The sequence below is a fragment of the Echiichthys vipera genome (assembly GCF_963691815.1).
Source record: "Echiichthys vipera genome assembly, chromosome: 3".
NCBI lineage: Eukaryota > Metazoa > Chordata > Actinopteri > Perciformes > Trachinidae > Echiichthys > Echiichthys vipera.
The window spans coordinates 27,379,038-27,394,751 of NC_139828.1; the positions used below are offsets into that span (position 1 = coordinate 27,379,038).

Below are 15,714 nucleotides of genomic sequence, written 5' to 3' on the forward strand. Positions count from 1 at the left end.
AGCCCGGTGCATCTCTAACCTTAAGTGTCCTGTGTTAGCCAAGGCTCTTACGTGTGATATCCTAATGACCAGGTTATTATCACATTCACAAATATGAACGCCATCAGTAAGTAGTAATGTGTAATTCTCAACTGCTCCTCGTTCAAATATGAAATGATCACAGATTGTGTTGTTTGGTCTGGAGTGAGTCAGGATTTTCTTTCAGTTCCTGAAGCAAGACCCTGCGTCCGTTTCTACTGAATGTTTGACTCTCTGTCAATATGTCCCAACTATATCAATACATGCTTTTTGTACATGACCCAGACACTGAACAGTCATGAGTCATAATCCGATGGTATACAGAAAACTTTCAAGCAGAATGTGATATTTAAACTTAACTATCAGGATCAGACTGTTATGAGACATCCTAATAAGTGGTAAAGGATTATAACAGATCTTTTAACGCACTGTGCATCTATTTTCATTAGTTGTACTTATGTAATTATAATAAAATGTTAGTTTTTTTGATTAAGTGTTAAATGAATACACACTCAATATAATTCATGAGCAGCTCATTGGTCAAATAAATGTGTTTATAAGCAACACAGATAAGAGAGCTGATCTTTGGTCGGACAGTACTTAGATTTACGAGTGTGTTCAAGTTTACTGCAGTGACGCTATGATTCAACCAAGCAGAGGTGAGAGCCCCTTTCACACTATCACAGTTAAAAACAGGAGAAGACAAAATCAAATAACAGAAAGAGATGAAAATGTACCTATGCTTTGAGAAAGTGAACAATAACAGGCAGGCAGATCAGAAGGAGATCCATCATAGACTGAATCCAGACTGGAGGCTCCAGAGGAGGAAACTCATCTAGTTTTGAAGGTGAAACTATGAACAGTTCCAAGAAGCAGGTTTCCATAATTATCTGGATACGTCTGCTGAATCAATACCAGAAACCCCCTCATACCTGACTTTTGCAAACTTGTCCAGTTAACGCAGTAAAACCCACAGTATTGAGACAACAGTCTGGTCCACTTACTCAACACGTCTTGTGGCTGCATTGCATGATAGTCTAGTATGACTGCTGTTGATGAGGCAAGTGTGCAGACTTGACCGCCTTTTGACTGCAATGAACTGAAGTGACAGGATGTCATTCAAACGCTGCTTCACATCACCGACGTTTAACTGGTTAGAATGAAGCAAGAAGAATACTGCCCCGCCAGAAACAACAAAAAAAAACATTAAACAGGCATGAAATTCAAGTAAATTGAGATGTTTTTTGTAATGCTCTAAAATGTTATGTTGTTAAAATGTCAAATGTTGCAAACAATGACCTTGAACATTGTTGGTGTTAATTTAAAGGTCCTGTATTGTAAAAAGTGAGATTTCCATTTTTGTATTAATTTATTATAAAGCAGTTGGAGGGGCTACATAAATACTGTGAAAGTATCAAAATGCTCAATCCACAGAGAAACGCTCACAGTCTGTATTCAGAAACTGTGACTTTAAAGCAGTCAGGACTTCTGTACAGCTGGGATGTCACAACTTTACTATATATACTGTAGGTAGAAAGTGACATCGCAGTGCCGTACCCGGCTGCAATGTTGGAGACACAGAACACAAATGCGTAAGACCTGTAAATGCTGACCAATCAGAGCAGACAGGTGTTTCTCAGGAGGGGGTCTTAAAGAGACAGGCGCTAAAACAGAGCATTTCAGACAGAGGGTGAATACAGGAAATTCTGACAGACAGGATGAGAAAAATAATCTGTTTTTTGAACATTAAAGTGAGTAAACATGTTAAGGTAGAAGTATGGACCTGGTAATCAGCATCATATGTACCCTTGAAACAAACAAATATATTTTGTCTATCTTCCAAAGGGTCTTAAAGGATGTATCCTCCATCCCCTGCAGGAAATCTAAGAATTCTGCCGAAATTGGATTTTACAACTTTCCATTACAACATCATGAAGTGCAACATTCATGTGACATCAACCTCAGTTTAAAGCCAAAGAAGCAAAACCAAAGTGACTCCAATAGAAACTAAGAACATTAAGAATCCACAACAATGTTCTTATATAACACACACACACACAGAGGCTTATTTGGTAACGCAGCGTATTACTAATTGTAGCTTCGCTTAATTGGCTCTTTTTTTTCAACGAGTGGACGTTTGGCATGAATGAACAGCAGAGGCATCACTGTGGTTTGAATCTTTGCAGGCTAAGCACATAAACATTGTTCAAAACACTCTGCTTCAACTGGAGCTTTTGTGGTGCAAAACAAACATTAACATGGTATCAGGTGTTCACCTTAAACAAAGACAAGTGAGCGATACTGATCCACCGCGTTTCTTTTGATGTGAGAAAAAAATCCAAAACAACAAACAAAGTAGACATTCTGTATTTAAAAGATCCCATTTAATTTGTGGATATGAAATCGGGAAGCAGTTTAAAACCTTAATTCAACATGCAGTGACCATAAAGACACATCACAAAGATGTTAAAGGTGTAAGAATAAGATTAGGCCGAGCTGGTAGGCAGTTTTGTGTGTTCACAGTGATTATTAGTGTTCTAGTTACTCACAGAAATCTGTCAAAAAATCCTGTGAAGGGCTGTGTTCTGACGCAGAACAATCAAGCTTATAAAATCGAGACATAACGATAATTCTGTTTGGAGGTTGTGGAAAATAAAATCTACAAGAGGAAGATGGTGGTGGCGTTCAAATAGCAGTGTCCAAAATTCCCTCTGGAGGTTGTTTAAAAATGATATATGTAGCTTTTGCGATGCTGAACTTATACAAGCTGTAGCGTTCCATACGTGTGGTCCACGGAGCAAAGTAAACTCGTCGGTGGCACAGTTGTGTCATCCAGAAGAAACAGTGTACCATTCGTCAAGAAATCATCTCAACAAACAAATCTGGTTTCCAAGAGGCCTCTCGTACCAAGCTCACCACAGCAGAGTGAAGCAGCATGACTGAGAGTGTGGTTACATATACAAATGAAGCCCTTACATCTACTTTGGTACCTAAATCATTCTGCTGTACAGTTACTCTCGTCCACAACACATCTACATTTTACACTGTTTCACTAAAACTGTAGAAAATACCTTCTTTAAAACCAGATTTGTCAATTGTTTTTTTTTAGAAAATGTGTCCAATGGCACGTAAAAGTCCAGGAATGCTAAAAACAAAAAAGAGCACCGTAATTGCCATTTGTGGACGCTTTCAAAGTATACGAAACAATACTTGACAAAGAATCCTTTTACGTCGCTATGCTGTAAAAAGGGTAATTCAACTATATAAAAACTCCAAAAGAACTGTACAAAATAGAATCCTCAGGCTCTTTCATCTGATAAGGCACATTTTCATTCATGTATTCCTTATGAATAGTGTCCACCAGCTTTTAGTGTTGCCGTTCTTGGGAAAATAGAAGCTGGTTTTCACACGTAAGCGCCCAACGCTGCGTGGAACTCTGTGAGACACTGAACAAGCTGCTGAAACTTGGGCCTCTCCTCTGGGTCCAGCGCCCAGCAACAAGCCATCACTGCGAACCTGCAACACAAAGGGAGGCAACACATCAACTGTCTGGCAACGAGCAATGTCGGGGTTATGTTAGGTGTGTGTCTGTGTGTGTGAGACAGGATGCAGAGGGAGAGAGAAGGGTGACATGCAACAAAAGTTTAGAGCTGGCGTCAAACTCAGGGCATTGTAATTAAATGGTACACACACTTGCACCTACAGTACATGTTATATTGTCCTGAAACAGGAGCTGCCTGTACAGCACTGATATAAATGAGTGAGATATAATCATTTCTTAATCAATGCATGCCCTTATATGTTTTATTTTGCCACCTCTAATATTTTGGAAAAGGAAGCCGTTACTTCACAACCATTGTATTTAGAAGGAAACCCTGTTCAGTTATTTCACAGATTTCTGGAGATTATTCCAGTGCTCAGGGTTTTTCCAGTGCAATGTTTTTGATGAGTGCAAAAGAACATGTTGGAGCTGTCAAAACAAAAAGAAAGTGGGCACAAAATACAGCACTTTCAAAATGAACAAACACTAGTCTTTAAATAATAAAAACAACTCTGCAGACAGCAGGAAATGAAATCCCTAATTAAGGTTGGAATTAAACAGCAAGTCTAGGTTTGTGCCAGAAGACTTAATGTTGAGAAGAAGGAAGCAAATTGCAACTGCAGTTGTGTTTATAAAAGGCCCAGGCGATGATAAAAAAATGTTTCAGCGGAATTTAATGAAAGACATTTAGCAGACATCCAGAAAATCTTCTATGTTGCTCAAAGTAGTGAGTTTTTTATTATATACTTTGTTTATTGGGCTTTGTATCAACATACAATTGTTATCAGAAAATTTATAACTAGAGTTATCGCTTCACCGTTGTTGCTTCCGCCAACCAGTCAAGTTTCATTTTAAATCCACTGTCCAGACATAATAACGTATGTAGTGAAGACTTAGAAGGATTAAGTGTATTTTTTGGTGTATGCTTCACACACATCTTTAACCTGGTAGCACAGAAGATCAGTATCAGTATCCGACCTTTTGGTTCATCCTTGAGTCCAAGTGGACGTTTGTTAAATGTTAAATCTGAAGGAAATCCCTCCAGGGGTTCAACAAATATTGATAAAAATGTTAAAAGGTATTGATAATAACTATAACACAATAATATAATTGGCCAATTATGTAATAAAATGTCCTGACTGATATTGTAATAACATTTCTACCGATAATGTAACACCTTTCAGGTACTGATGTCATAATTTGGAAGGATAATATAATAATTGTGTGTATGTAAGAAAAATGTACATATAATGTAAATGTAAACTCGAATAGAACATAGAATTTTAAAATGAAAACAGATGGCTAAAGGTGCGTTATGATCAGGTAAAGATGTATTCAACGGAAACCCCTATGATTGGGAAATGAACCTGCCCATCAGCAAACGGACTGGTCGTCGTGACCAGAGTGGATCTGTGGGTCCATTCAATCTCAATGAAATGTTCTTTCTCTTCAGAGTCAACACTTATTATAACTGAAAAATGTTAATACGATATCAGTCAGAACATTTTTATTACATTATTATCAGGTTAAGTGCAAATTGCATTACATTTCCAGGAGATGATTACAAGATCAGGTGCTACAAGGCTGTCCGTGTTCTGAATGAGCACAGCAGCTTTATGGATTTTGACATCACGACCACCCAAAACGTCCGGGAGCTCAGTCAGTCATGCATCATAAGATAACCCCCCGGGTGGTCCATCGCTGCAGCCCTGCTCGGAGCCAGGAAAACCCCCTTAATATCAAGCAGTGAAAAGGTGACAGCCTCGCTGCAAACTTTATATTGAGGAAATAATAACACAGTGGTGGGAGAATGATGCCTGTGGGCACTGGCTGCTCCTTTTTCTCCACAGTTGCAGGATGTTGATAAGCTTAACATTTACTCATTTACACGTTTACCGACTCCAGTACTACACATGAGGTGTCAGCACACTTCATTTGGTGAAAGTCTGCGATAACATGCTTCACTAAAACTGTTTGCAAACTTACATTATGTGATTATAGTGATGATAAGAAAGAGCTCAAAACTAGTCCACTGTCTGCAACTGTCCGCTGCAAAGGTCAACTGATAGTCCCGTCAATTTTATTATCAATGACGTGCAAGAACATGAGGTAATAGGAACTCATACGAGGCTGCAGATGAAGACTTATTATTAGTACATTTAATAAATAGAATAATTAGTAATCTTCCATTCGATATCGTATATTTTCATTCCTAAAGTACATATATATATATATATATGTATATATGCATGTATATATGTATGTATATATATATATTTATGGTTTATTTGTTTTCATATGCCTTGTAGTGGTACATTGACTACATTGAGGTAATCCTTTAGATTACATGTATTTTTGTTGATCTCCGATTACTTTCTTTCCTGTTATAACAATATTACTCTTAATTGTCTAGGGATGATATTTTGTTAATTGGTTAGCAAGAAAAGTGATCCCGCTTACATCTGATTAAGACTGCAAATAAGGATTACTTCATTCTTAATTAATATGCTGATCATTTTCTCAAGTTATTTTCGATAGAATACAGAGTATTTTAGAGGACAGGGTGACGTCTTCCACCTGAATGTTTCATCCATTTAAAATCTTTGTTTTCAGCGATCAATTCATTAGAAAAAGAAAATGTAGTGTTCGTATCTGTGTGTGTTCTTTAAATCAACCTACAGTTCATCTGGACAGTTGATTGGCTGTGCTATTCTGTAGCCATCCTTCAGGTAGGCCGACATCTCAAAAGGGTCGATGTCGACGTAGGGGGTCTGACCCAGAGTCATCAGTTCCCACAGCGTCACGCCGAAGGCCCACTGTGAAAACACAACACGTGATCATCACTGAGGCCATTACTGAGCATTCATTTACGACATTTCCTCAACATAAACACAAGCTGTTGTCTTTAATGGGTTATCATCAAACAGGATAAACACAACTTCTGTTGCTGGTGCAGAAAGCCTGTGGTGCCCACTAAAATTTATACAAAAATGTTCCACAGGAACAATGCAAGGAAATGATGTTGAAACTTTTAATATGAATATAAAACGATATAATATAAATCACTGCTGAAAGTTTTATAAAGACTGAAAGTAAACAGTAGGGTGACCATAATGTTTAAGGACACAGAGCTCAAGGACCCGTGTGAGTAAGGGCCCGCCCTGCATGTGTTGTGCTGACCCTTCACACTGACCTCCCAGGAAACAAGGGAAGAAGCATTTCCATATCCGTGTTACTCTTATTATTAGCCTTATATATAAGGTCCCACGGTAGGTGTTGACCCTGCACTTGTTATTTGGAATTTTGGGAGTGAAGCTAATCCTTATCTAAAATAAAACTGGGCAGCTCTTTCTAACCTGACAGTGACATATGAACAGAATACAGCGCGCACTAGTATGTCATAACCATTAATGGGGTGACACCAAGCCTTTAAAAGGAAGTGAAGGGAGTGATTGAGGACGCAGAGCACAGTGATGGGAGGGCTCCTCAGAGGGAAAAACATGATGTACAGCAATCCACCCCGATGCCACTGCCAACATTCACAACAAGGCCTAAATAGACACTTTCTCATCCTCTCCAGCTTGGTATCCATTGTGCGTAACCACTGACATAAAGCTATGGAGCATTTACGTATGTGCGTAGCTGGTATCTGTAATTCTCTTATGATGCTGAGCAGCTCCAGGTACTTGTCTGGACTTCCCCTAAAGCTTAGTTGGTTGGTAATGCCAGGCTTCTGCTAACCGTAAATGTAGGGGGGGTTGGGCGTGATTACTATGAAGTGGTGTGACAATAAGAGGAATGCAGAGGGGTGGGGACATGTCTGACTGTTGTCTGAGCGGTGTCTCTAAAGATCTGATGAGCTTCCCGATTGTCTCCGCTGCGCCAGCTCTGCTATCCTGAGACAGGAAAAGAGGGCCAGAGACACATGGCGCTCAAACCTGTCCCTCCCTTCCCTTTGACACCTTGATCAAGCGTCTAAGAAGTGCTTGGATACAATTGGTAGCATTTCCTGCATCCCCCTCTCTGTATCATGTGTGTATGAAGTTATAAAAAGCCATTAATAGACAGCAAAGGTTGTGAACGCACTGTCCACAATTATAGGATTGAATGTTTAAGTTGCAAGTAGTAAAATGTATATCTGTTTCCAGTTCTTACCACGTCACTCGCACTAGAGAAGTCGTTGTTTAGCAAGCTTTCCAGGGCCATCCAGCGGACTGGCCTGTTCTCGTTATCCCCCAGACAGTGGTAATCCATGGGAAATAGGTCTCGGGCAAGGGCATTGTCTGTTATCTTCACCTGCATGTTGTCGTCAATGCTGTTGGAGGTGGGTTGGGCGTGTTTCAAGAAAGAAAAGTCATTCTTTTTTAGTTATTAAATTCCAAACCAAAATCACCTGAAAGCTGCAGGGAAGACCTGATGACAAATGACTGTAGCTTTGAGCTGAGTCAGGGACACTTACACGCAGTTCCTGGCAGCGAGGTCTTTGTGTATGACCTCCCTTCGGGCCAGGTAGCTCATCCCACATGCAATCTGGATGGCCATATAAACCAAGTCTTGTTGAGAGATCGCCTGAAAGGAAATGAGGGAGGGACGGAGAGACAATGTGCAGTTGAGAAGCGGAGACAGGAAAAACTGAAAAAAGGAGGAAGGAGTGGGGACAGAAGACCATAGCCGACATAACTTTACTGTGATGAAATTGGTCTTCTGTGTCAAATTGTTCTCATTTCCTTTGACCCAAATGGACGAAGATGGGAGAAACAAACACAAAGACTATTTTAGTCTTTAAATGCAAGCGTGACACTGAAAACATTACTTGTTTAAACTAACACTGGTGCCTTGGAAATAAAAAAGAAAAAACACTTAAGTTTTCAGCCACAGTCACGGCTCTAAGGAAGGCTAAAACAACATTACTACCATGCTAAACAACTCGCTGGCAAAAGAGTGAAAACAATCTGACTCAGTATGTCCCTTATTCAAAGATTTGAGTAAGAGTGTGACATTAAAGAAAGTTCTTTGCTCTGTGCTTGTCGCTACAGAAGACTTGGAGACAATGGCTTGGCCAGCAGGTGTGTCTGACTGGTGACAAAGTCAGACAGCTTCTACAGCGTATTCCTACTCTTTTCTACTTTTTCTTCCAGGACATTCTGGGACACTTCAATGATGATCTAGTTAAGACCTGCCTTACTAAAATAAATAAATAAATAAAAATAAAAAAACACAGGCTGTTTTGATGGGAACTATTCAGCAGCTGTGTATTTTGGCTCGAGTAGTAGCCTAAAATGCTGGATCAGGTATCAGGGAGTAAGAGTAAGTTTACGCAATGATCCTGTATCAGTAATTTCACTCCAAAAATCTATTCTAAAACAGTAGCCTACACAAGGTTCCACAACATAATAGCCTATTGAAAATCCATAAATGAACTTTACCATCTCATCTCATCTTATCTTCAACCGCTTATCCGGGGTCGGTCGCGGGGGCAGCAGCTTTAGCAGGGGACCCCAAACTTCACTTTCCCGGGCCACATTAACCATTTAAATGTTAATATGTTTCGAAACAGAACATAGCCCTGAACAGTGTAGATACTGTTTTCCATTGCTCCGATAGACAGCCGAGTAGGAAAATCGGAAAATGCTGAAATCCTTTTCCAGGACAACACAAGATTTTCCAGGATATTTTACTTTTTCCACTCATTCGCCGTGTGTTTTAAATGGCTGGGGAATTAAGAATTTTCCAGATTTAAATGTATTTGAATATATTTTGGATCCAACCTAATTCGTTCAACCGCAAAATCTCTGGATCAGACGAACACAGCGGAAATGTTTGGCCTGTTTAATCATATCTGGCAGTGGACAGTGTGGAACAACCTAAATGAATGAATCAGGAACACAGGAAAACAAAGTCTTGGCAGCCAGTGAACAGAGATAAGAATATGTGAAGTCAACATCTCGAGCCATTCTGAGATGTGTGGAGCTGGTACCAGACAGCTCAGTCTCTCTGCATTCATCATGCAGACAAGAAAAGGTCAACAATTAACACTCTTTTTTTTCTCACCACTTCTACCTTTCCAAACCAGATGTTCCCCTTCAGAATGAATGCCACACTGTATTATTGTGCTACCTCAGTGCTTTCCCAAGAGCTGTATCTACATTTCTGATTTATAGCTCGATGTTTATTGCAACAGCACAACTTAATGACTATGTCTTTGTCTCCCACAACTGCCAAAAGTACATAATGAGATTGCTCAGAACGAAGGCACTGATGCGTTACCTGAAACTTTACAAAGGGGTTTTGATGAATGCAAGTGGATGGCAAGCTTCATCTTGTGATTGCAAAGTGTTTGCTGCATCTGTATTTTGCAGCTTGCTTGTAGACTGATTGGTTGGATCAGTGCTGTGGCTTTGCCAAGCACATCAAAGAGTCCCTGGGGTTAACCTGTACAAAAGCCTGATTGTCTTTACATAGCGAAAAAAAAATCTCTGCCTTGAGCACCAGTTTCTTGACTATATCCACAGTCCTTCTAATAACAGTGTAAACAGTAGTTACTGTAAGTGTTACTATGTGTTGATTGCTGCAAAAACACAAAACAAAACGTTCTTTCAGGTTTGACTCTTGGATAGACTCTGACTTTTCTTCCAATTTTGATAAATGTCTTACATGGAGGCATTTATGTTAATGGTTGTGTAAGTGACTTTATTTAGTTTTTGATGCCTCACCTGTGGGTTGTTAGCCTCAGCTAGCTTGCACTGCCGCAGGAACAGCTTGAGGTTTCCCCAAGTCATGAAAGGCAACAGCACCATGGGCTTCTCTCCATCCTCCGTACACACATGACTTATGGGCAACAGATTTCTGAGGGTTAACACAAAGAGGAACAAGGTGTAACACAGCTGTACATTCTGTGAAAGTAAATGATCTTCTTGGAAGATGAAAATTATCAGGGGTCATCCAAACCATTGCCACACTGTGGAAGAGGAAGTGTCAGCAAGTATCAACAAACAAACTGCAAGCATCGACTTGCAGACCTCAGAAAGAGGAAGGAGTGGGCCACATGACGGTAATCCTTTCCACATAAAGTAAAGGTAAGCCTCCTGATAAATTAGTAAAAGTAACTGAATTACTGGTAGTGTAATTTCAAACTAAATTCAATGCATTTGGAGTGTGACCCCACTATCAAAACTGCAATTTTTAAATAAAAATAAGTCAAACCAGAACGACCTATTTGTGAGTGTTTAATTTATGTTGGAAAACATGTTTTTTCCCCCTTTCAGTCAGTGACAGTATGTGCTCTGTGTAAAAATGTGGTGTTCTTTCATCAGCGTTCAAACCGAGTCATTTAAAAGATGACCACAGGAACTGCTGTGACGGAATCCAGTGTTGGGTTAGGACTTAAGCAGATTCTTCACTGCTATGTTAAGAGCTGAAACTGTGGGAGCGAACAACAGCAGTGATAAAGGGGGTTATGTGATGTTATTGTATTTTTTGTTTGTTTTTAAACAATTATATTGTTAAAATGAATGATATTTAGATTTTTTTTATCACATAAAGGCAAATGGCACAACAAATATTTAAAGGTCCTGTACTCTACCTTCAGAACATTAATAAAGCAGTAAACAAATATTTACTGTAGAGATAGTGGCGTGATGGAGCCTCCACTCTTTAAAGGGAAACCTGCTGTTAATGCCACTGGCTGGTCGGGATGGTTAACGTCACCACTGAGGAGCGCCGCTCTGGGAAGCCAGGTCTGTAAGTGAGAGCTAACCATGAAGCTAACTAACCCTCATTACCACTGGTAGTAACTAGTTAGTGATCTAACTCTGGTGAGAGCTGTGTGGAGGCAATTCTGGTCCACACTGAATTTTGTTCAGTATTTAGTACGGTGCCTTTACAAAAGAAAAGTACAGTGATTTGTGTTCGCTTCCACTCACCTATGATGAAGTCCACGCAGCTTGCAACTTTCAGTCAACATCATGGTCACCTGAACCTCAGATGCATGATCTGAACAATTTTATCAGATACAAAAACAGATTAGAAAATAGAGTTATCTGACAGAACTAGAGATATGTGTGCAATAAAAAAGTTGAAATGTTGAGGATACACTTTCTGTACTCTCAGACCCCATGAAGTGTATGTTTTATGTTTCTCAGCACAGATTCCTCTGTCAGCAGTCATTTGTAGTGGGAAAACTGATCTGTGCCAAGCTCACTGAGGTCCAGTTTTTAATCTGAGCATGCAGCTTTGCCATCATCTGGTAATCATGCAAGCAGTATTGTTCTTTTCCCTAAAGGCGCATGAGGAGGAAGTAAAGAGTTTAACAAAGCCAAGACTGGCATGGGGATATTGTTCCCTGAGAGGTATTCACCCCTCCCTGAGTAAACATGAGAGAATGGAGAGGTCAGAAGGCAACTGGCAGAGAAAGCAGACACAAGCCGCTGACAAAGAACCTGACCGTCCTGCATAATGGAGTCTTTTCACTTGCATGCAAAGCCTGCAGCATGACTAAGAAATATAATTCATTAACTGTCAAATCTGCTGGATAGCTATGGTTAGTCCAACGCCCTTCGTCATTAGTCTTTGGCATCAAAATCATGTTTTGGCATTTTAGAAATTGCTTTTACGAACAAACACACTCCTTAGAAAACCTGTAGTGAGTTGCACATTAATATGAGAGAAAACTTAAGACACACTTGACTGGACAATATTTTCATTACTTTGACAACTGTGTATTCAACTGTGCAGGATGCAGCACATACCTTTCACTGTCTTCACAAAGACCTGCTTTTCCTTACTGGGGTCCTTCTCATCCAGCAGCACGCCGTGGAAGATGCGGCCAAAGGTGCCTGTCAAAGACAAACCGCTGGTTTTTATTTGAGGAAAAGGGCAGGAGAGACATGGGCAGAGGCACCACATTCAGAGACAGAAATGTCACCTCGCTTACAGGACGCCATGCCTGGCTGATCTGTAGACAGAGGGGTACAGGCTTCTGCTTAAAATGCTTTGTCTCTTAAAGGGATTAGACAGTTTTGGCTCTTGTCTCATTGACAAAGCCAAAACAAGAGAGATTCACTGGAGCTCAGAGGACCTTTCATCACTTGGAGCGATTCAGAAATACATACGACATGGAAAGGCCAAGTGAGCGCGTTCATCATCTCCTTTGTCTAAACTGTCACCCCATTGCTCCAGGACTTTTCTGAGGTAAAATGCCATTTGAGAACATAAACCATCAACATAAACTAAGAAAAAAAATCAGAGCCCTAAGGCGTACCATGCCTTGTGTTTCAACAGGAGAAGAGACGGAGCACAACAACAGGGTTAGTGTTTAACTGTCTCCCTCCCGCCCCTACCTTCTCCATCGAGCCTGTCTGGACCCGCTGGCTCCCAAAAACAAAACCCTGCACAGAGTTCAACTGCCTCTGAGAAATGGCCTTGAACGTCTTGTATTCGTTGTGTCTTTGTTGTTATCGCTCAGGTTTATAATATTTATTGATTTTTTTTATGGCATTATGAATGTAGGATCTGATGCACTTGGACAGCTATCCACATACATCCAGTCACAGAGTCAAATAGATAGATAATCTTCAGATCATTGTCAATTTGCTTACTTGAAGGCTATTGAGCATCCTGATAATTAAGTTATAGCCACTTTGCGCTACCTAGAATCCGTATTTACCTTGTCAGGATAGGTCTTGATTAAAACAGAGCCTGATAGGATGTGATTGAGACAATAATAATCCTAGAAGTACTAACTAAGTAAACAACCTGTCCAGATGTTGCACAAGGCTAAATTTCATGATGACGTCTTCAGTGCGTCGTACAGGCATCATAAAGCCTCAACAGCTGTCAAGGACATGTTTGTTCACCACACCCATACAAAGTGCAATTAGTCACAATCTATAAAAGCTAGTCACATCCATAGCTAGTAAGAATAAAAATAAAAGAAACAGTAGATGGATAGCATCGGTGACCTGTATATTGAGAATACTTTTGCCAGCTTTGAACAAATATTCAAAAAAATTCTGACTGACTAGTATGAATTTTCTCTGTAATACAAGACTTTGTACACAAAAAGTTTGCTAATTTTCCATCTTTCACCCCATTATCTACATGGATTCTTTGTTAAGGGACAATATGTGAATTAAGGGTAGGGTCTCAATGATTCATGCTCAGATCATAAATAGGTATAATTTCTCATATTTGAGAAAAATGGGGAAATGATCTAGGAGCCCCACCGTCAGAAGAGGAATGGTAAATGGCTCTTTCTAGGACTCATTCCTCCTCTACATGTGTAAGAGATGCCCAAATTTAAAGTGCTGCACTTCTCAAGCTACACTGCAGGAATATTTCCGAATCTAATCCGGGCAGAAACTGACACCAGTGACCACCAACCATATGTTGTGTTCCTGGCCAAAACTTGCCCCTTTCTGGTCGTCCTTTTTGACACCATGTTCAAGGCTTATGACTGTAATATTATGCCTTCTCTCTATTTTTGGTACACTCTCAGTTCCAAATTATTCTAATTTTCCTGCTCACTTACAGAAAGTTGTTGCCTTTTCCTGAAGATTATATTTAAATTGAATCCCTCCGTTACACAACCAATGGATCACAGATATGATACACAACTTCAAGGTAGAAAAATGAGATGCACCCTCAATGGTTCCACAAAGACATTCTACAAAACTTGGGACTTATATAATAATCGGTGGATAGTCTACGTAGCCTGGGAAAAAGGAACTCCCACCTCTACAGATGCTCTGTCCTATATATTTAATGCCAAGTACACTATGATGCACATGTTTCATTTGTTTGTTTTATTTTCTGTGGTCAGTCTGTTTCTGAACGAGTTGTTGGTTTTGTTCTTCTGTCTTTTTGCAGTATTCATTATGTTTCTGTACATATTTGTACCTTGAGGTGATTGCTCTTGTTAATGTCTTGTCCAACACATGTGAGGAATCTCTAGGTTTCCGATCACAAAAAAACCCAATAAGATATAATCATAAGAACAGAAGCTTTAAAGCCATTGGTCAACACAATGTGGAGGTCATGGTGACGTTGTGTTTAACACTGAAATTAGACACATTGTTGGTAGCTGCCTAAATGTCTTAATCAAAGTGAAGCGATGAGAGAGCAGGACCAGCTTAGGGCTTGGTTTACAACACTTCGGGCAGAAACATGGGCCACACAACAATGCAAACACAGACGCTACAAGAAACGCAATATCGATTTCACACGCTGTCACATTCTGGAATGCAACCCTCTCTGTTGGAGTTCACTTCTGCTCAAAATAACCACGGCTGACCAGTTTGACAAAGTTCTAGCTCAACATGTCCGTATGCGTTGGCATATTGATAACACCGCGTCGACTCTTTATTCAGCCTATGTTTTCCCTTTTTTCTTCCTGCTGTACAGCAAGCACAGCGGTAAACATTCCTCCACAGATGCCATGATTGTTACTGTGGTCATGGAAACGCTCTGATCAGGTATATAGCGCCTCCCTGAGGCCTGACGTTGTTACCTCCACCAGTGCGTAAAAGCGCACATTCAGTATATTCAGAATCTATGCTAGCTTCTCTGAGAGGGTAAAGCTCAAAACACAAAGTACAGCTGAGGCCCTTTTGCAGCTACCTAGTCATAAATGGAAGTATGGCAATACACATTTTTTTTTGAACAAAGCGTACAGCCCATGCTCTCATTTAATTTCTAGACAGAAACAAAGACCATAAAACATCAGCTGGCCTTTAAGTGGCATTTAAAACCAGAACAACCACACTTTTCATTTCCATTGTGTTGCAGTCACCCCTGGGTAACTATTACATCATTAACACAGCCACGCAAAACTCCAGTGTGGGCAAATCTCCAGAAAATTAAGTACAGTCTTTATAAGTTCCATCACTCCATGATGATGCTGAATTTCGCCAAAAGCTTCCCGCATCTAAAATGAGAAAGTCTTATCGAGGCAAAATAGTTATGTTTGACACAACGCCAAAAAAAGAGATTTATAAACTTCACTAAACTTCTCTCTGAGGCTTTCTGTCAATTTGTAATATGCCTCAGGAAGAACAAACTTTTGCTATTTTAGGTTCATAGCGCTGATCTGACGAGACATGTTCACACATCGCAGGAAAAAAAGCAGCATTCCTGCTCATAGTTGGACGTCTCCCTTT

General features: G+C 40.0%; 1 protein-coding gene across 2 annotated transcripts in view; it reads right to left on the reverse strand.

Moving 5' to 3' along the window:
- Positions 1-1,553: 1,553 nt before the first annotated feature.
- The window catches only part of ryk (receptor like tyrosine kinase), a 43,535-nt gene continuing 29,374 nt past the window's right edge, over positions 1,554-15,714 (reverse strand). For both annotated transcript variants that reach the window (XM_083940274.1, XM_083940273.1), the window contains exons 10-16: positions 12,307-12,393; positions 11,482-11,551; positions 10,273-10,405; positions 8,019-8,128; positions 7,715-7,874; positions 6,239-6,375; positions 1,554-3,534 (exon numbers count right to left, since the gene is read on the reverse strand). In XM_083940274.1, coding sequence (XP_083796400.1) covers positions 3,423-3,534; positions 6,239-6,375; positions 7,715-7,874; positions 8,019-8,128; positions 10,273-10,405; positions 11,482-11,551; positions 12,307-12,393 — 809 coding nt within the window. In that variant the 3' untranslated portion in view covers positions 1,554-3,422. The remainder of the gene's footprint in view (positions 3,535-6,238; positions 6,376-7,714; positions 7,875-8,018; positions 8,129-10,272; positions 10,406-11,481; positions 11,552-12,306; positions 12,394-15,714) is intronic.